The sequence below is a fragment of the Channa argus genome, chromosome 7 (genome assembly GCF_033026475.1).
Source record: "Channa argus isolate prfri chromosome 7, Channa argus male v1.0, whole genome shotgun sequence".
Taxonomy (NCBI): Eukaryota; Metazoa; Chordata; class Actinopteri; order Anabantiformes; family Channidae; genus Channa; species Channa argus.
In genome coordinates, this window is record NC_090203.1 from 14,046,151 (window position 1) to 14,069,134 (window position 22,984).

The 22,984-nt window shown below is 38.6% G+C and overlaps 1 protein-coding gene across 1 annotated transcript; it reads right to left on the reverse strand.

Moving 5' to 3' along the window:
- Window positions 1–3,229: 3,229 nt before the first annotated feature.
- Window positions 3,230–21,212, reverse strand: LOC137130746 (rap guanine nucleotide exchange factor 5-like). The gene is made up of 18 exons (XM_067511255.1): window positions 20,778–21,212; window positions 16,974–17,113; window positions 16,200–16,300; window positions 12,251–12,329; window positions 11,922–12,066; window positions 11,734–11,831; window positions 9,254–9,284; window positions 8,979–9,057; window positions 7,914–8,063; window positions 7,297–7,394; window positions 7,070–7,192; window positions 6,712–6,896; window positions 6,421–6,511; window positions 6,276–6,326; window positions 5,997–6,084; window positions 5,785–5,849; window positions 5,623–5,677; window positions 3,230–5,290 (listed from the first exon to the last, which is right to left on the reverse strand). Exons 1-18 carry the CDS (start codon window positions 20,964–20,966, stop codon window positions 5,172–5,174), a joined length of 1,887 nt encoding a protein of 628 aa, XP_067367356.1. The 5' UTR covers window positions 20,967–21,212; the 3' UTR covers window positions 3,230–5,171.
- Window positions 21,213–22,984: the final 1,772 nt, after the last annotated feature.

Sequence of the window (22,984 nt, forward strand, 5' to 3'; positions counted from 1 at the left end):
TTCTAAAACTCACTAGTTTACGAACATATATTGTGTATATTGGTGAACATCTTCCATCTGAGAACCCCACTCTTTATGGTCTACATTGTAATACTGAGCTTGAGTGCTTCACTGTTACCTCAGACAGTCTGATGGAACTACAACCACAGGATTCCTCCAGAGTAGAGGGTCCACCTCAGAGCACAGAGGAGAAGGTATACACACTAAAAGGAGCATTAGTTAAAAAAACATAATTGATGTATCTGCATGTGTAGCTATTGTGAGCTGGACAGTTGGACTCAAGACTTAGTTCTAGCTGCAGTTGTTTTGCTGTCAGCACTCAACTCAAAGTCCTGTCTCACAAATGATCAGTCTGTGAAAGGGAGAAGGATTTTCTGCACCAGAAATATGAACATGCCAATTTCCTTTTTTTTTATTTTTTTGTACAGCTGTTCTGCAGAGCATTTCTTACAAGAACCAGTGGCCCGGAGATAAGATGACTGTGATAAGATGATAAAAAAGATTACAGATGACATCCGCCACGGGAGGGTGCCTACATCCACAGACTCTTCATAGAAGGTCAGATAAACCCTAAGTCCCCCAAATACATATTCTGCTTTACAAAATATAATTACATAGATTTTCTTTAGTATGCTGCAACACATGCCATAATATGTGTCCCTCTAGGTGCATGTTGGGATACTCTGGAGTATCTGGAGTATGGGACTGGCAGTATTATACATATTACCATATTAACCAACAGTATTACACAAAGTGTAAAAAAAGATATTTGTAGACAATACTAAATATTGAGTAATTTTCCTTTGCGCTATTTTTTATTACAAAATAACACATACAAACTTCTAATCTTTAGTTTTATTGTTGTAACTGTACAAAGTTTTGTTTAAAAACTAATGTTTCTGTGTTTTAGATTTGTATTTCAGATTTAAAGGCAAAGAAGAAATAGGGAGTGGAGATGCATGTTTAGCCAGGGTTAAACCTGTTGTGTCTGTGTCCGACACTGTTGAACCTCTCCCTTGAGATGGTTCAGTCTGGCCATGATTTGTTGGAAGCTTATATCTCTATTTTGAACCATGTAATTCTGGATAGAGAGCATATTTTATTGGAAGGTCAAGATTAAAAAAGCTCTCTGGCTGCCCTCTACTAACTGAATGATACACAATGCCGTCTGGAGGCTTCCCGAGCAGAATTCCCAGGAGATGATGTGCATGGTCGCTATTGACTTTTAAATGAGGTGCATTTGACATTGACCTTTTTACGGCAGAGGCAGAATACTAACAGACTAAGTGTAATTCATTCAGCTTGGGATGTTGGAGAAACCTATTCAAAGACACTGATAGCTTTCTATGAGAAAGCAACACATTAGATTACCCATCCTTTATCTGTCTGCACTCTCTGTTAGCATCTGATTAAGTCAGTATGAACCAAATAAAACCTTTAACTTTGAATTATTCTAAAGGAACCCACTCTTCTTATCTAAAATGTTGTCTGTTAAAAGTGATTAAATGTAAGTAAATTGAAAACCAAGAGGTTGATATTAATTTTGAGTGTATTATGCACACAAGAAATGCTTTAAGTCTTTTGTATGTTAGAGATACATTGAAGTATTAAAGAAACTCCAGAGTCAAGTTTGAGATCTTGATGCTGCAATCAGAGAAAGAAAAACACAAAAATGTGATTTGTTTTTGTAATGTTTTTTATGTCTGGGATTTTAATTCAGTCATGAAATGAACATGTAATTCATGAAGAAATAATGGGCTGCATTTATTAAAAACAAACCTATTTTTTTAGTCTGTTTTTGTAAGCAGATGATGCCAGAATAGGAACCATGTGGTATTAAAATATCCAGGAAGAAACAGGACAGGTGCAATGTTATTTGTTAAGATAAACAAGTGACAATATGAACAGGCACTGAATCACTGATTTTTTTATGGGGGGGGGTCAGCACTCTTATCTTCCCAAATGAGATTTTTTCCAACACTAATAACTGCTGTGTTGCCCTTAATTTCTCCCTGCAGCCAAAGGGGCTGCCGACAGACAAGTGGAGGATGGTGGATTGATTCTTTGTATTGTATTGCACAGGGGAAATGAAGAACCAGTCTTCCTGTAGTTTCTCTTCATCTGCTATCTCTTCCCCTCATTAGCACGCCACAGCAGCTAGCCAGTCATTTGCTGACAGGGAAATGATACAGTGCTGGCAGTGTTTGGGAGGAAATGGCAGGGTACAGGGCCTGGCACAGCAGGAGTCGTGCCACAGACAGTCATGTTAAAGGCCAAGCAGGACACCTGGTTAAAGTCAGCAAGGGCATCTGGGTCACACCTCCGCCTTAAAGCACCCAAGGAAGACATTGTGAACTGATGATTTTGTTATCCAAACATTTAACAAAGATCCCACTTCTGTAGCTCTTGTAACACGCAGAATGGACAAACAAGTTCTTAACAAGCAGAAACCTGTGACAGCATCATGACCAGTACAGGTCTCTACAGCTATAGTTTTATCTTCCAAGTTCTAAATTTGTGTAAATATGAGCAAAATCAGTGTACAATTTTAGAATAGTATGTTTACTACTTCAACAATTCCATTTATTTCCTGATTTGCTTCCCAGCAAAATTGAGCTTGAGGCCCCTACTGACCAGCCATCTTTCCCACTCTTTATGCCACAAATTAATAAGTAACACTGATGCAATTAACTGGTGACATTTCTGAAATTTGATTGTATGAAAACATACAATGAGTTTCCTGTACAGCACTTTTTTTACAGCCACAGAGAGGCTTCATTAGTAACTGAGATGCTAATTATTTAGAAGGCAAGTGGATCCATTTACGTATGGTAAAAACTCAATGAAGAGAGGATGGTAGCCTCTGAACAAATAAATGTAAATACTTTAATAATTATGTTTGTTGCCAAACTTGAACTACCGACATACAGAACATAAAAAGTTATTAGTTTCCATGTTTAACAGCACCATATGTGTTATCATTGTATTACTAACCCACTGTTTTTAGTTGTTTCTAAATTACTTTAAATATTTTAAAACTACAGCATACAACAAATTATTCCAGTGAAAAACTGAAACTGCAGAAACTTGTCTTAAGATTGTATTGAGATGAAATTACTATCATTAAATGTAATTCCTCAGCGATAGTTCATCTTGCGCTTTTTAGTTCTCGTGTTTTAATGTAACCAAATTTAGAATTGCTTCGATGCAAGTAGAAATATCAACCCCATGACGCTGAAAAATATTTTATTGCATGCACAGTTGACACTGGTGGTCAATCTATGGTTTGCCATATCATGCAGACCAACAAAAACACTGTGTACAAAAGTCTTTAAATAAAACTGAATGAGTATATATACATAATTACATAATGTCTATAGAACAAATAAATAATGCTGAAATAAATAAAAGTCTCTCTCCTTCCCTTTATCTCTCTTCTTTTCTCTCTCTCTCTTCTGTGTGCATTGTCAATGCTAAAAAATTCTTTTAAAGCATATTTTTTTCATTTTGTGCTATGGGGTTTATATCTAATATATACAAATAAAATTTCCAGAATTTGTTGTGAAATACCATCAGAAATACTTTCCAACACCTAATTTAAAAACCCCTCCACTGGCAAAACTGACCAATTTAGAGAAGAAATAGTGTTTGCACTATGATTATAGGGGGGTTACGAAGCAAATAAGCAAATGGGTTTTTTCGGGATTTTTTTCTCTCATCTTTTGTAACATAATAAAATTTACTGTAACTCATATAATTACGAGATACTTGCTGTCGCTCAGTGATGGACCTGAGTAACACTTGATGTAAATTAATATGGACTTGTTTAAAAAGAGTCTTGGCTAATTTCGGATACTTTCAGTACCACTGACCTAAAAACCTAAAGCCAATATCTCCTTAAATCTTAATGAATCAAACCAAAAACATCTGATTTCTGTGATATGAGGGAAAGAAATCTATAATACGTTAACCTGAACTTCAAACACCAATACAGAGAAGTAACAGCATGAACCTGCTGCTTCCTTTAACTGATTGTCCACAGCTCAACTGCACAGAGGTCCTTACTCCAATGCTTTTAAAATATGAGCAATTAGGATTAACTTGAATGGGCATTTTTATGGTATGTGGCACTAACACACAGAGACACATGACTTCTCATGCCCATCCACACACCAAAGATACTACACAGCATCATGTATATACGTTTGTAATTTTCAGCATTATTCTGTGTGAACTGGGTAATGCGTCTTCTAATAGGCTGCACGGTAAACAATACAAAACTGTATGGTCACTGTATGGTGATACTGTTTAGCAAGACTCAGGTGGCTGTGCATACAGTATATTTTACAGATTTAGCACTAACTTCATGTCCTACATAAGGATCTAGATTTGTCAAACTGAGTAAACAGAAGGGTGTTTTTAAGGGCTTGATAGCTGAAATACTCTTTGGTTCAATCTGATAAAACAACCCTGTGCTGCCAGATAATCACCCTTTAAACACGAGAACATGCATTATGAGTTTATCTGTGTCTTGCGACATAATCATGTGGTCTCATTTAGGACTTTGTTTATCATACTTTGGTCAAAGGCAAGAATAAACTTTGTTTGTGTCTAACTTTTTAATGCAGGCTTTCGTTGGCTAGAAAGCACCTCAGCTGCTACTGGCATGTAACTCACTAGCTCATTCTGCAGGCTGTGGTTTCTCCACAAAGTGGAGCTGTTGGCTTGTATTCATTTCTTCATCTGCCAACCTTTGCCATCTGTAGAAAAAAAAGCACTAAGCATGAGCAGTGTGGACATTAAGATCTACACTGATCAACATCTGGAGGATTATACTGCTGCTGTTGTTTTTCTTGCCAACACGCAGCAGAAGTCAAAGTTAAGCTGCTTGCACTGCAGCTCTGCAGACGAATAATATTGGACAGGGCTGCTTTCAGATGTGCTAGATCAGTGATGCTGTTGTGAATCTACACAAATACTTGTCTAAGACGTATCTTTACTAAACAAAGTCTTTTCCTGTCTCTGGTGAGAGTTCCTGGCTGAACGGCTCCCTCTTGTGGTGATTCTAGTGTTTCTCTGATTGCTTGATTGAGTCCTGAGAGATAGACGAGACAGCGATTGATTTGTTCTTGGCGATCCAACAGTCTGGCTGAGTTGGGAGAAGCTCCTGTTTAAGCACGAGGCTCCAGCCTGTGTGACAGTTCAAACAGAGTCTGCTGATTGTCGATGATATGAAGATGATCGATGTAGGCTCGCACTTCAGAGCTGCTCTTCTGTGTGATGCCATTTCCTGGAAAGAAAGAAGATTTTACAGACAAGTGAAGAGAGAGGCTTCCATGTAACATTACACACTGTAACATTACATCACTAATTTGTATATGACACAAATTGCTCAAAGTCTGTTTACCAAAATGAAGCATTTCAGTACCTTTCTAGCCTAATTATTTGCCACAACCGAGATTAACATATTAAAATGTCATAGTACAATATCATATTATTAGTATATGTGTTCTGTAATTTTAATGTAAAAATAAAAAAATTTAAAATGTAAAGATTTGTGATATGTTCAGCTTTTAAAATGCCATTACATCACCGATTACAAGCAGAGCATCTGACACTGACCCATGTGATCTTTCTGACACTGCCGGATGAGCCGCACTGTGTCTGCAATCATGTGCTGGAAATACAAATAGATACAAGCATTACTAAACAAGGTCTTTTTAATTAAATCTTAAATGCAGACAATTATTATTTAGACTACAAATATAGTCCAAAGAAACGTACCAACTTTTCAAAATTGACCAGGTTATCGTGAAACGTCTTGTTGCCTTCATGAATGAATGTGATATCTAAAAAAACATGAATATTTCATTAGCATTTGCCAACAGGTATTTTAGGTTAAACTTTGTTTGTACATGGTAAATGTCACAGATCACAGTGTTCTCTCAGACTTAGCGGGGTAGAGTGGTTATAAAGTCACAAAATAATGAGTGCACCTTTCAGTAACAGAGGAAGAAATGGAATCTTTGGTGCCTTCATCTTCTTGAAGGAGTCTCTGTAGGCCTTGTGGTTCAGTGATGGATCCTGTGAAGACATTTCCAAAATAAAGTCTAATTGTATACAGGCAAATATTTTAATCTGTGCATGTACACTTTGCCATAGCTTAATTATAGCACCATCATGGACTAATAATCATTTTAGTTTTGTTTTTATTTTTTTGGTGCTGTTTAAATACAGCATGGATTTTATATGGGATGGACACTGGGTACACTTACTGTAACTGTCTCCAGCTCTGAAAACAGCTTTTTGAATTTCCCAGGAATTTTCTGCAGAAGTAAACGCAGGATCAGATTTTTATACCACAGATTTAAGATGCCAGTTGAAAAAAAAAAACAGCCTGTAACCAATTGAAATATTTACCTCCCATGTCTGACTGAGGCGACTAACCGCTGCAGTATTCAGGCCCATTATAATAGCAAAGAAACAGTTGAGATTCCTCTGTGCTTTACAGCTATGAAAGAGCAACACAAAACACGATGTAGTCAGTTCCTTGGGTACCTCTCAGAAACACTAAAATGCAGTTTATTGATTTGCCACTGGAGGGGGCAGCATTGCCATGCAAGTCTGCAAATCTCACCCTGATGATTCGAGCAGTTCAGCTTAAACAAGATAACAATCAATACATTTAATCAAAATGCATAAGCTACTAACTGGGCAGCAATCTTGATGAACTTCTTAATGAGTTGCACCCTTCTGCAAAGTGTTGAGCACAGCAGCACTTCAGTCATCACCCACAGCTGGATTTCATTGCAGCGCTGCAGCAGCAGCTCTAACGCCACAGTGTGGTTGCGGCCTGTGCTGGCAGGCCGACTGAAAGTGAAATAGACCAGTTCTTGCTGGAAAAGAACACAAACTCATGAGGTGAACAGAGCTGTGAATGTAATGCTAACCGGGCATCATGTTCTAATGTCTTTTCAAATTGGTTTTGACCCTTAGGACATGCAGTGCATTTAAACCTGCCTTTTAAAGGCCCCATATTATGAATAGAGATTCAAACTCTGGGACATACCTCATGTATTGAGTCAAAGATGGTCCAGTCAAAGTTGGTGAGAGCAACAGCCACATCCCATGTGTTTAAACTGAGCATGCAAGCGGTCCTCTGCCGCAGCTCTAAGTTGTCTATGAATGGGTTCTTAAAAGGGAAAAACATAAATAAGCCAGGGCTGTCAGTGCATCTAGATATTTTATTTTACATTTCATACCAATATTTTGTCATTACATCAGGGATATTCCTACCAGGACTTCTCCCAGGTCCTTCCTGCATATGTGCAGCCTCCCCACCGGCCGTAAAGAATCTGAGAAAACTCTATCCTGTGGCTGCAGGAGGAGCCTGCCTGCAGGGGAGAAAATGTCAGAATACCATTAAAAATCAGTCTGGCAGCATGCAAGCAGCTACCAGTAGTTAAAGATAAAACTCCCTGTGCCAGGCTCCACTCTGAAGTACCCAGTAACTTCAGTCACTGATAACAGACATTGATTTTACTCGACTGCAAATGCTTCTCCTGTTTAACTGTTCTCACTGAGGGGATATGTAGGTCAGTTCTGTTGATTGCAACTTTAAATATTATGTCAAGTATAAAGTATAAATTATTGTAAGAAATAAAAACTAGTGTTACAGCTGCTTCAAATGGAATCTATTCAGACCTGTAATGTACGGAAGGGCATTTAACTGAAGTGTAGTTGGTCATATTTTCAAAACAATGTTGGTCTTTTTTTGTTTTTGCATTTGCTTCACAATACATGAGGGTTTTTTCATTAACACCATCACAAGATCAGTTCACTACAAACACAAATTCTGATTTTGTGCTCAACTACAAGAAGCAGTAGTGGTTTTGTAGCAGTTTTGTGTTTACCTCCAGGATAGGTAACTGCCACTAGTACTAGTTCCCCCTGGGGTACATCCATCTTTTCTGCCGCTGCCTCCAGCAGCTCCTGTGCCACTGTCCCAGCATTGGCCCTCACACTTAGGTATGAATCCATGGTGATATACACTTGACACATCACTGGATGAGAGAGAAAATGTTGTTCTAGTAAGGTACAACATAACATTCATAGTACTTATATTAAGTTCTGCTCAGCCCAATATAAGATTAACCTGTTATTGTTATAACTCCGCCCAAATCCCTTTGCACATTGTGTTTGTATCCACATCATCTCCCATACATAGCAGCTTTATTGTGTAGATGTAGTAATTTGCTGGAGTGGTACTAAATGGCATCAGAGCTGCTAAATATGTAAATATGTTCAAGAAATCACAAATCTTTTAGTGACCGTGAAGCTCCAGGATTCCTTGCTGATGTAAAACAATTAGGGGTGAGGAGAGGTAATCAACCTACTCTGAAATGTAGGGCACTGTTAACAAAGGTTTTCTTCATAGTCACAGGCATCAAGGTGGGTTAATTAACTATTAAGCACAACCCAATTAAATGCTACTGTATCTGAAACAAAAGAAAGGAAAGGATGTAACAGGGCTGCCCGTCACTCATACAGTGACCTTAAGCAAAGCTTCTGACCTTCAGCTGCTCAAGTTTACCCACTCAGTGATCAACTGCATGGGGCTGCTCATTGAGGCATTGCTGTGCAAGACTAGGCTTTCTCAATAGGTTCCTCTTGATGAAGTTAAAAGGGTCAGTGGGGACAATTTCTCTGATAGACAATCGTTCTCAGATAAAAAAACAATTATCGGCCTGAGTAGAATTGGTGTTGCGTCAACCTATCCTTAAAAAACAAATTAACCTGATAAGGCAAAAATAATTTATTAGTCATGACTTAGGAATTTGCATTTCCAAACCTTCCCTATTCCTTCTTTGGAAAGATTCCCACTGCTGTAATGTTGAGACCACGTGTCTCCAATGAATAGTTTTGGATATAACGTACGATGGGAGGAATGTGTGAAAACGGCAAGTGGTATGACTTACCTTCCTTGGTCTCCCTCTGTGTGCATCTGGACTGAAGCCCATTCTCTTTCAGGCTCAATTGGTGGAAAAGTGCTTTGCTCTAAAAAGAAGGGAAATAGATTTGGACACACATTCACACTGCCTGAGAATTTCTACAGAACAATTTCCTTAGCGGGAAATGTGAGGACAATGGCCTCGACACTTAAATTGGTGATGCAAACAGGGCGGCCACTTCTGTTTAATAACATTATTTCTGTCTTAATGTCATGAAGAGAGAAACCTTTTTATCTACTTACTTTTCTTTGAGGTGAACATTCATCCACGGTGCTGAAAAGGAAAGAAGAAATAAATCCATTAACTGCTACATCCTGTGTTTCCACATGCACACAGTCATTTTGTGGCAGCATATCTTGTATATGTTTTAGAATATGGCTAGAGTCAAAAACGGCAATTGAATATACTCATCTGCTGTGTCAGGGCAGATTAAAAGGCTTTGTAGATTTCAGACCTTTTAATTTGATTTAATCATTTATTTAATCACCCTATTCTCATCACTTAGGCCTGGCAAGCCATGTTGTGGATCCTTGTGTACATTATCATTCCTGAGCTTTTGCTGGGCTCTGCATCACTACAGGCATGTTGGCACAAAGCCAGTCTTAAGGGATCCCCTCTTGCTGGCTAGCAGCAGTCCTGCACTAATGAAAGACCTATTGTCAAAGTCATATCCAAACATATCCAAACAGAGCTCACAACCTAGTTCACTGTGATTGTTCTGAATAGCCACTGTGTCACTGTGCATGTCTCTGAAAACTGTGAATTGAGGGTGCAAGAGAAGTGCTGTGTGATTTGTGCACTTTCAGAAGCATATGACTTGAGCCCTGTTTCGCACAAAGGCCAGATGGAATAAAAGGGCCCTCTTTGGGTAAAAATGACACCTTTTAGCTTTTCACTGGGTAGCAGATTGCCACAAAGCAACCTTGTCCTCCCTTGGGATAGGGTTGATTGTGTAAAGCTCATAAATAGTAGAGTATGTCAGTTAGCAACACCCACACAAAGTCCAATACTTCAAAGGAGTGGGTGTTGTGTATCCCCTTCTGTTCCTATAAACATGAATAAGGCAGAGTCAAATAATGGAAGCAGAGTCTGCACTGGTTTCTAATGGGCAGCAGGTTGGAACCTCCCAAGGGACATAATCTGATTGGAGTCTGTGGTTGAGAAAGGGGAAGGGGGGTGTGGGTGTGGCAATCTGTTTGGTGAACGGGGGGTTGACAGAGAGCAAAAAGAAGCTTATTTTTATTAACCAAAAGTTCCACTTCCATAACAATTAAAAAAACCAATAGTCAACATTCAATTAGATGCGGATTAGGAAATCTGTTTGATGAACATACAGAACACACCTGTCTATATATAAACAGTTTTGAGGCCGATCAATCTAATTTACAAAGCAATTTTATACTGAGTCCATAATTTGACAAAAAATATACTGTATTTTTTTCATGTATATACATAGGGAGGAAAGAGCAATTAAAAGGGATTTAATAAAGTGGATTAGACTCATGTCCGGTAAATGGAAATGAGTTAGTTTAACTCATAAATTTCAATTTGATATTAGTTGAGAAACCATGCAATATATGCTATATGAATAATCAGCCCACCTAGTTTTTCTGTTGACATACTGCAATGTACTGATGTATTATTCATTTAGTAAGTTGTATATTCAGTTAAATTAGACCTATTTAGAGTTTTTTGAACAAGATAATCATGATTATAAATTTTTGCCATTATCGAGATGCCATTATGTGACTCTACATATGTGTGTACATACATGAATAACATTTCTCTGTTTTTAGAACTGTGTGTATTAAAATGTCCTCTGTAGTCTTTGCTAGCTGAGTGAAGCCACCTGTGCTATATATCCAGTAAAGCAAGTAGCTGCATACAGCTGCATCATTTGACTTTAAAAGTCCAATGGGCATGCATTAATCCAACTGTTGCTCCTCGATACCAAACCCTCGACCCAGTATATCTGTACACTTCAATATGAGGACTGTATTTGGATCAGTTTTGTATAACCCAAAAAAAGGCCATGAATACTTTGGCTTGAAGAAGTGACAGGGCAGTCATGATTGAATTAATGAGTGATAAGTGATAGCACATAGGTAGATGTTACTGTTGATGCGGTCATGTTAGGCCTGTTATGCTTTAAGTATCAATATGTGCATTAATACTTGGTATTTTATTTTTAGCCTGTCCACTAAATTACATAACTGTGTTGTTACGTATATACACCACATGAATGTACAGTACACTTGACTTGTCTTTTACACCATTTATAGCCAGCAGGCTTGATACTGTATCGAGTAAACAAGTGCTGGAACATTTCTTTTTATGACAAAAAATAAAAATATAAATCTTACAGCTTGTAACAGCTTCATTTACAAAAATTCCTGTATTTCCTAAATTTTGGACATTCAAGATAAAGAGCTCTGTGACATTCACATTTTTATGCATAACAACCCAGAACACTACAATTACTCTTCAATCTCTGAATGGTTTCATTGATGAGAAAAGGCACCAAATGGAGAAGAATCTCCTGTTTTGTGCAGTAGTCAAAGACCAGATTTTGTCTCTGCTTTTTTCCAGATCTCCAACACTCATAGTTTTTGCTGACTGTTGTATACATCCAGACCTTATCATTTCCATTTTATATGTATTCAAGTGTGTTCATACTCCTGTATTCAAAGACAACAAAGCAAGTTTTATTACTGTCACTCACTGTCTGCGATGCAACTGGTAGAGTTTCTGCAGTTCCCTCACATCTGTCTCTAGGGCGGGGTGCTCGTAAAGATCCTCCAACACGTAACGATACAAAGTCTGGAAGGAAATGGCCATTTTTATTTGTCCTATATTAACTGGACCTCACACCCAGTTTCCATCCATTTGCTTGTACATTGTGTTTCCCACCTTCATGAACAGTTTGACATGCTCGTCTTCTCTCAGGAAATCCTTGCAGAGAGACATCCAATGTGACACCAGGTGCAGCACTTTTTGTTTCCTCTCCAGAGGCTCCTTCCTGTCTTTTTTCCCTCTGTATCGCTTTGTGCAATAGGTGGGAACTAGTTAAGGTTTTAGCACTGATGGGGTGTGAGATACTTTATCCGCTATCACTTGCAGTCTATGATGATGCGTAAGAGATAAAATATCGATATTTGTCCATACTAGTTATAAAACAGGGTTATTATGGTGAATCTTTGTAATATTATTTCCACCAAAAACCCTGTGTTCAAGGATATTGTCCCAGCAGAGCTTGACATAAATCACTGGTTGACATGAATACTGGATAGGTCAGCAGAAAGTCATCGAGAAGAGTATCTACAAAGAGAAACACATAATTTCCAGTGCTAACAAACAGGGTTCATTTTCTACTGTACACAATATGTAATAATTTAACTCGTGTAGCGAAGTAATGTAACTGTAAAGAGAAGCAGAGAACAAGTTTAAATTGTATGCAAATTGTGTGAATCCCATGTAGACCTCCTCATTACTGTATGGTATATTACAGAGTGCTAAAAGAGTACACACCAGTGCGTCTGACAGCTGTATGATTAATGTTTGTTGAGCTACACATACACTGGGCATGTACTTGTAATTGAAAGGTCAGTTTGGACTTGACTTCAGTTTTTCCTATTCAATCTTAATGATACAAGAAGTTGGGCTGTTCTTTGCTGTTAAATCTGATAACAAACAGTAAGAAGAGACATTTCAGAGGTGAGCATAATGTAAGAGACCATCCTTGGGGGTCAGTCTTAGATAATGACGTGTGTTAATACCAATGAGAATTCAGCAAAAATAGAAAATTCTATTTTGCTGAAACAAGTTCAAACAAGCCTTTACTGGCATCTTCAATTTCACACATTCGCCACTGCAGGCTGTGTTAGAGAAGATAAGCCACTAATGTTAACGTGTCATTTCACTCTTTCTGACCTCTGATGAAGTCTGTGTTTTTTAATGCTATTTTCTTTCATGCAGACATGAAATCGTTTAGCCATCACGTTGATGCCTTTCCAAGCAGCAATTTCTGCCACTGTATCCTGTATCTCAAGGTTAGATATGAGGATGTGTTTCTGAAAATGGATTAAGCTGAAGCTGGTCAAATAGAGCTGCTCAGCTTTGACAAATCCTCAGAACATGAAATGCACTTCAAGTCTACATCATCTAAAATATTTGTCATTTGTGATTGCGAATAGGTGAATGAAAAGCAGTGCAAAGTGCTTTTAATACCAATAGGTTGAAAAGCGCTATATAGGTGCTGACCATTTATCATTTACCATACATATGCTTCAGAATATATTACTATAATAAATTTCTAAGGCATAAAGAGTAACTCTCTGATATGATGCCCAGCCACAAGTAAAAAGCTTTACAAATCCTATTAGGACCATCTCTCTCTCAACCTGCATGTACATTAGTGTGCCTCATGCACAAAATTGTAAATTCTCCGCTTTAATTTCACACTGGCTTCCCCAGGCATTTGTGTGCGTTCTGGTCCACAGGACTCCCTGACATCATTATGTTAATCCGTGCAGAGCAGCTGTGGATGCATCACTCACTGCTTATGAGAAGGTTACACAATCAGACGTGTAGGCCCCCCTCCCATAAAGGATACAGTAACACAACTTAATACAAAGATATAAAGCTAGCCACAAAAGATCACCCACCCACCTACACAGTGTTCTTTACCTCCATTTACCTCCATTTCTCCATTGACATACAGACAGACAGACAGACACACAAATACACACACACAGCTCAATCACACTGCTGTATGTTTGTGTATTTTCTCCAAGCTATCTTAACCGAATCTCTTCTCAGCTTAGAGAATGCTCCCCAGGCTGTAAACTCTGCAAGTTTTTTGGAAAACAGAATAAATATTTAATTTTACAAGTTAAGTTATATTCTCAAGTATTTCGTGATAACACAGCAAAAAGAAAGTACTGAAGTCCTGAAGTAAAGATTTAAGCCAATCAATTTTGCATTAAAAGTGTTCATTTCAAACGTTTCTGAACTGAGCTATATACAGTAAATAAAACTGAGGAGTCTGTTGTGCAGATGTGTGACTCCTGCATGTCATGTAATTTATATTTAAGTTTATTCGAGATTAACTTAAAATCAGTATTTGGCCTGTATAAGAGAAGTTAATATATATAACCAAACAAATCTCTTAGAATCTCTTTATAGAGGAATTGCAGATTGGAATAATTGATCTAATTTGTCACTGATCTACTGTCAAATCAATAAACCTGACACTCCCTTTCGCATTTCAATAAATACTTTGATTGGTGTCATAAGCATGGTGTTGGGTCACTTATTTGCTTGGTAAATGCAAGTAGGCATCCACTTGGAGTAAAAGTCCTTATTTATACAAAACGTCTTTCTATTGAACATTGTAAATGTTATATCTGCGCCATCAGTGTGGCGTTAATTACAAATAAGCATGTTAGATTCCCTCCACATGGTGCATCACTAAAAGAGCTATAAGCTCCTCTCATTAAGAACACAAATGTTCCAGTACGTGCTTTTCGGAACTGGCAGTGAGCAGCAAGCAGCAGAACAAGAATCAATAGCTGCACTCAGATATTAGGCACAGACAAGCAAGCAACACTGAACATTTGTGATTGCAACCCACAATGCTTGCCCATAGAAGGACGGCCTAGCATATGAGAGATCTTCACAGAACACTCTACTGCAGTGGTTCACGTTTGCTTCTCCTCAAATATGGTGCTTTCAGAGAAGTGGCAATTCTTGCAGACATACAAAAAGCTTCTCTGCATTCTTAATGTTAAGTACTGAGTAAAGCTAGAGTCCATTGACATAAAATAGGTTTGGAATGTGCTGTACTGCATGTAAGTCAGAAATAAAAGATCAATGATCTTCTGCAATCATCAGTCAAGTTGCTAATAATTCTAAGACAGCCTTGAGAGACAGACCAAACATGGCTGCTTGGTGAATGTTCAGTAAATCTCTTTTTGTTCCAATAAGGGATCCCATGCTTTCATGCTCATGCTGAGCTGAACCTCAGCAGTGACACTAGAGCACAGCAAGCTTCAGTATTCACTGAGTGACAACGAAGGCCAGCAGGAGTCAGACTATTCACCATCAGATTGCAGATCAATTGCTGTTCAGGACTGAATTAATTCCCTCTCATTTTCAGGTCTCTGGCTTTCTGACCCTGGGATATAAGTCAGCATCCTGCTGTGGACTTCATATGCTTCAACACACGGTAAATGATTATTAGCAACACACAGCCTACTGAGCCTATCAAATATTCCTTAAATTATGGGTTTATTGTGAATGCACTAATTAAAGGAATGATGCCTAACTCATTATTAATTCACCCTGATACAGCAGTAAACTATCTGACTCAGCATAAAAGATAACCCTCCAGAGCATGTAAAATGCACCATTTTGCAAATACAGGCCTCTCTACTGAGAGGACACTTCAATTCCATTCACTAACAAATAAGAATGAGTAACAATATGTGGTATGGGATTAGTCTGACTCGCCCCAGGGAAAGATCATCTCTTATTACCTCCATCTTTAAGGCAAAATGTTCATCTTTCTCCCCCTCTTGTTTCTCATTTCCTTCTCTTTACATTGTTTCCCTTTTTTAAAATAGATATTCCTCTTGTATATGGCTATCAATCAATCCATCTTTCCAGGTTCAGGAACAGAGGTTCTCCTCTGCCTTGGCAACAGTGTCACATTACTGTGCACCTGCTGGGATGAGAGGAAATGTATTGTCGTGGCTGCAAGGCTGGACGGCTGTTACATCCTCACTCCAATGATATGCGCTCCTATTTATCTGTGGCATTTAATTAACAGGCTCAAACTTAGAGCCACTTTTGGGAATGATAGCACACGATTAGCCCAGTAATATTGTTCATGGGTGGATGGGAGGTTTTGCCCCAGCTCCTCTGAGAGGGAGGGAGTAAAACAAAAAGTAAAGGGAGTTAATGCTCTTTTTCTATATCTAATGACACACACAAAGCACACCATTACCATTACATAGTCATGAACTTTTCTTGGTATCATCAACCAACTAAATAAAACAGTATTTCTTTTACTTTTTCTTTACAAAATATTACAATCTACACACATTGTGTATTTACACATAGACGATAGTCAGTAAGAACAACTGAGATGATAAAGTTTCATGGTATTGAATAAGTGTATATGCTGACCTGGCTCTTTGCCCCGTGTTGTTCCCTGGTCATCATCCAGTGTCAAGTCATTCAGCAAATGCTCCAGGATCTTCTCTGGGGTCCCTGATACCACCGAGTACCTGTCAGACACAACAGAGTCAACTGATGAGTCCTCCTCAATAGATGACAGAGAGCGGCTACTGCTCCACTCCTCTTCTCCCTCTGTCCCCTCATCATCTATGTATCGAAAGTAGGGGACGTCAAAGGTGGGCATCGTCACTGGCTCTGCCCGGCTGGTGCTGTCACTGCTGCACTCGTCGAAGCCCTCCTCGACATCGTGGTCCTCCTCCTGCTCCACCAAGGCGGCATGCAGCAGTCTCTCCTCCTCCTGCTGCAGGTTCGGGGGCTGTGGTCGAGATACCATCCTTGTAAAGTCCCCGTGCCCTTACACCGGCAATGTTGCCGTGGTTACTGCTGCATGCCCAATTTACCCATCCATCCATTCACCTACAGCTGATACAGCGAGTCAACCGCTGTCTACTGAGGTACTCCGGTGTGTTCAATGCTGTTCAATGAGTTGAATGGGAAGACAGCCAGTAGAGCTCTGCCTCAAAGTCCCATACTGCTTACTTATGTCTATTTAATGTAGTTATTCATGTGTACGGACTTGTGATGTAAGTATGCCTGACTGTGTGTTTGATCCAGAGAGACAGAAAGGGAGAATGATGAGAGGAAGAGTGCTGAGGGGGTGAAACAGATAGTGAGAGAGGGAGAGAGAGAGGGAGGGAGGGAAAAGGAAGGAGGGGAGCTTACCTCCTGTTCCTTGCCTCCTCTTTCCCTCCTCCTCTTGCTGTTGCAGAGAGGGCTGGTCGCTCTGACGACGCTCTCTGGAGAACCAGCACAACGTAGCCCCTCTCCCTCAGACACAAGCGGACTGCCTCGTCACTCTGTGGCTAAAGAGAGAAAAGGGGAGGGAGAGAGCATGTTATCACCAAAGAGATTCCCCTGTATTTTATCCCACTCACACAAATCACCACTGATTTCCATCATAATACATTTTCAAAGCCAGCGCTGTAAATCAAAGAGAATTTCCATATACCATTATTCATTCCTTATCAGTGGAGCCCATTCAGGGATTAACATAAAAGATCTGCATATATTTTAATTACTAAATCCAACGAAGAGCCTCTATAAATATGGGTGGTGGCTCGAGAATCGGAATCGGCTCGGAGTTTTCCAGTTCTATTTAAACTCTGCATGCCAACAATGGTTTAGTTTAGACAATAACTCACATGGTGGTTACTGGTCTTATGACTTATGATGTCTCTCTCTTTCTTTTTGTCACAAAATGTCACACGGTCACATGCTGGCCTCGGTGGTGGCTAGTAAAACAACATTTTGAAATTCCTTTTCAAATAAAAAGGTCTATTGCAGCATTTCTGAAGTATAAAGATGGCTGCTTGACAATAGCGTGTCTGGAACAGAGATATTGGCATTAATGAGGAGTTCACTCTGTGGTGCAAGCGCATATATCCCACATCAGCAGCCCCTTTCACCCTCCTTCTCCTCAGCCATCATTCAAAGAGAACACAAGCCTCTGTGCATGCAATTAGCCAGGCAGACAGACTGGAAGTGGTTGCAGTTTTCTGCCCTAATTGCCTTATGCAGAAAAAAGAATCTATAAGTTAAGCGAGTTACTTAAGTTAAGCGTGACTTCCTGACACAATAACATTCATCTGTGATCTCTACTTACACTAGCTATACACAAATAGACACGTTTGACACATAGACACAACAAAAACAGACAACCGTGTCCATCAGTGAGTGACACTTTTAACTTTTAACACGTCCAATCATACACGTCTATAAATAGCAGAGATGTTCTCAAACCTAAAGACTACAAATGGCAATGTTGGTTGGTAGTTCAGTACTGTGACTCATGATACTAAACAAAGTTTACAAGTTTACACTGCTAAAACAGTTATCAAAGTTCCAAATAATAGAAAATGTCTCAGGAAGTGTGGCAGTAAAGCAAGCACAATTTTTTACCATAATTAACAGTGTCTCAGTGCACCACTAACAGGTCAAACAGCAAACAAACCTTTCCTCACAATGAATTATTGATCTTGCCTTGATTGCTGCAGCCTGCCATTCAGTATGCACTGGGTTTTGTGGCTAGCAGTTTCCCAGTACAAAAAGCGATTTGGCCTCTACAGTGGGTGCTTGTAATGAGGGTTTACTATAGCCAAGAGGTGACCTCAACTTACAGCTAACACTGAAGTGGACACTGTCAGCAGAAGATTAAGCACTACTTATCAAGTCTCTGCACAAGTTCTGTCCTGCCAGAAGGGTTACTGTCTCTTTTCGACCTATAGATTCATGTCACTGGCTGAAAGGAACATTTCTTTCTGCGTGAATCTGTGTCTGGCTCACATGGGCATGGAGAGTTACTGTAAAGGGACATGGAAGGTGTCAGTCTTGATAGGGTGCAGATTTTGTTGCAGAATTCTCTGAGTGAATAGTGGCGGCCATACAGAATGGAAAGTACAGTAAGAATGGAAAGGGAAGAGAATGAGAAAGACCAATGATTCATGCATTGGTGTTCTCAAAGAAGCCTTTGATGCAGATGCACTTGTTTATCTCCAGCGTTAATATGCTGAAATTCCTGTTCAATGTGTAAAGCTCTGATTATATACTGTAAACAAGACAATGTGCCCGTTATGTAAAATATTTGCACACTTTTCTACGGCCCCTAACAGAAGGCAGCAGCTCTGTGCTTCAACCAGATTTAATGAGCTTAGGAAAGTGACAGTGAAAAATTGTTATGTACAGTAAGGTATGAGAAAATTCAATATCGAACAGATGATTCATGCACAACTCTCATTTCCCTGAGTTATTGTTGACTGGGGTAAAATAAAGGACAAAGGCATCCCCAAGAAAAAAATCTAAATGTTTAAAGCCAACAGGTTTTTAAAGCAATGTACAGTATGATTAGGTCTAACCAAAGTAAAGATCTGCATAACATTCATGACCCATGTGGGAGTACATTTTCATAAACATGCAGATTACTGTAATGTATATTAGGTACTCCTGTTTCCACACACTGGGTTTTAACTGACTCCTAAGCTTGGTGATGTTTGGGCTTAGATATTTGTATGAGTAAAATGTAATATGGAATATGCCATGCCATGCCACTGGATTATGTTATAACCTAGAAACAGACACACACACACTATATATATACTATATATATATATATATATATATATATATATATATATATATATATATATATATATATATATATATATATATATATATATATATATTGCCACAGATTGGAGATATATATATATATATATATATATATATATATATATATATATATATATATATATATATATATATATATATATATAATCTTAACATTGCTAGATAATCTAAAATATTAGACAAGGTCAGCATGACTATTCAAATAACATATCCAATCTGTGGCAATCTGATACTTCCATGTTAATAAATATATTTTCAGAGACTACAGGTAAACACAATTGTCTGTTGAGTTAATCATTTCAATTTAATCAAATTTAAAGGTGATGCATGTGTTATTATGCAGCTCTAACATTTTAATTCTTCGCAGACTGTTAGTATAATAGAATTGGCTTGTGCCACGGAAAGGTCACTGTATTACATAACAACATAGATAAGGAGATCTAGCCTCGTTTGTGTAAAAAAGGTCAGAGGCCTGATACACTGGAATCCACCCTGAAACCATACAATGTCTTGGCGTGGTGGTCTACCCACTTGCGTCACCTTTTCCTGTCATTGTTGGTCAGTTAAGTACTGTACACAGATACAGCTGGCAGGAAGGGAGAAGCTGAGCCAACCATGAGGTCAGCCAATCAGATGTAGCTAACTGATGTAATGTTTTAAGAAAATATGTGCAGGTTGAACAGAGTATACAGTAGTTGTAGTTATGGTTTTAGTAATGGTAGATAATGGTTGCACTACTTTGAAATAAAAAGCCTCACGAAAACTAAGAAAGCTGCCGTGCTAACTGCATTCTAAAAGTATGTTCAACATTTCTGTACAGCGACCTGGCCAATGTTAAATTCAACAGATACCCTTCATTTAATATTCAATTTTTTGAATGTTATGCACTTCACATTATAATATGTATCTGCAATATATATCAAATTATTACCATTTTTTTACAACAGCCTGCAAACTATTTTTGTCAATTTAATTGAAGTGAGCTTTTGTTGTCTGGAAAGAATTTAAATAAAAACATTCACCTTCAGAGAAGGTACAGGCATTGTAGAATGTATGGAGGCCAATAAAAACAGGCCGTATATTAACATGAGTTTGATTAATGAAACACTGCAGAGAATGCAAAAAAGGATGCTAAGGCACAGCACACAACATTGTAGCCAACATTAAAGTAGACTAATCTAGTGTTCTTTAACTGAACCTTCAAAGGAAAACAATGGTATCTTTATAGAGTTCACAATGACAAAAAGCGGACTATCTGATAAGCAGGATGACTGATGTTTAGCTGTACATAAATGTAACAATATATGGATGTTCTGACTGCAGCAGTGTTGCTGTTTATCTCACCTCGCATGTCGTCTCTAGGCTCTTGCTGTGATTCTGCAAGAAACGGCAGCCGTCCTTGGCCAGTCTCTGAACCATCTCCAGTCTGGACAGGTCCTCCTTCTCATGCAGGATGCACATGCTCCCCTGCTGCAGTGCAGGGGACACAGAGAACATGTATCTCAGGCCACAATCCCACGACATTGTCAGCATCAAATGATGACTGTCCACCGGGAAAAATTTCAGGACACAACCAGTTTGTAAGGCTATACCACTCCTAAAAGTATAAGGAGAAAAATGTCTTTCTTTGTGTGCTGGTCATTTGAGTCACAGTGACTTCTATCTCTGCAAACGTCTCAGTTGCCGCATGCCTTGGTGAGCTCTGTAGCCCATCGGTAGAGGAAGAAGAAAATCACTTTCCGTGTATTTTCTTTCCCTTACTGAAAGTGAACGGGACAGTACATCGTCCCTTTTTGTCTTTCCCTCCCTTTCACCACCAAAGGAAAAGGGAGTGAGTTAGGAACACAGTAAGTTCAGGAAACATCTGGTGAGCTGAAAAGCCCCAAAAAGGAAGTTTCAAATCGCCCGAAAGCTGGAGAGAGTAAAGATGCAGGACTGGGAACATTACATAGGAAGGTCAAACTCTTATTAGGGTGGAGATGGACATGTGTAAGTTTGTCATTCAGGCACAAGCACTGATTTGATGTGTAACTGTTCTGATTTCAGAGAGAGTGAAAACCATCCAGTAAATTAATGTGACACAAAAACAGTTTCCAAAATAAATCATAAAAATATCACATTAAAACATTTATCATACAGCATGTAAACATGTTATTGGGAGCATTTCTTTGAAAGTGAATGGCTTAATTGCTTGCTTATTATTAGTGCTGAAATAGGTGGATGATTTACTGGCTTGTCTTAGTAAAATTAATTCAACAATTGTGATAATCACTTTCACTTGTTCCAGCTTCTCAGACATAGGAATTCCTATTTTTTTCTCTGTTGCATGTTATTGAACCATGTGTTGATATTAGGGCTCATTTTCTGATTATTCTACAAAAAAACGAATGTTTAGGTACCGTAATAATTATGTAGTCTATAATTTGGTGGCAATGTTTTCCCAGCTTTTCAAAGCCATGGATGATGATATCTATTTGCTTATTGTTTCAGACAAACAGTTTCAACCTATTTTTGTTGCAGAAGTAAAAAAAAAAAAGAAGAAGCAACCAATGGATAAGATGGAACCAAAAGCACATGCCAGTTTTGATTAAAGATTTGTGACTCAGACAGTTACTGAATAAATGAAGCCTGTCACTTCTCTTGCATACTTAGGCATCCTACACACATCCTACACACACAGGCATACACACACATCACCAATGTAAAGAAAACACATCGGTTCTTCATATGAACCCTTTATGTGGCTGTAGCCCAGTGGTTCAGCTCACAGTCCCTCATGGCTGTGTGTTAAAGTTGGAAAATAATTTCTGACTCCACCCAGTCTCACTCAGCTGAATATTCCTGGCATTACTGAAATAACTTTAGCCTGAATGAAAGGAATAAAAAAATGCCAGCAGGTTACAATAATTCCGAGGTAAATTTTACATTTGAATTAAAAATTATGCATAGGATTTAAACTGAACAACTTTAGATAGATGATTAGGGGAGGCATTGAAAGAAAAACAAACATTAAACTGCATAAAAAATACAAACTGAGGTTGAGCACTTCACTGTGCAGCCAGAGCTTTTGATTACTGAAAGCAAAACTAGACTCTAAGTGTCGAGGTAACTTCTGATTGGATTCGAACTTAAGTCTCACATATGAAAGAGCTTCAAACTGAAAGCGTCTGAATGTCTGAATTGAAATTGTCTGTGGGATCGCTTGAAGTCAGCGTAAATACAACATATGTATTGAAATGTTATTTTTGGGTAGAGTTTGCTATTCTCATGCCTCTTGAATATTGTAATGTAAATATCTTCGTCCAGCACTGATGTATAAATACAGCACTACTAGTACAATACGTTATAGCAGGTACAAAGATGTGCTCATGCACTTGTTGCTTTAATACAAGTATAAGCTGAGCGCCACCCACAGACCATATACTGGAATCACATGCCATGCCGCGGCACAATAGATGAGAGCATCTGGCGTAAGAGAGATAAATTGAAGTGGCAGAGACCGACACTTTCAGTGCTTACATCTGTAAGTTGCTTCTGGTGGGTAAGTTCGG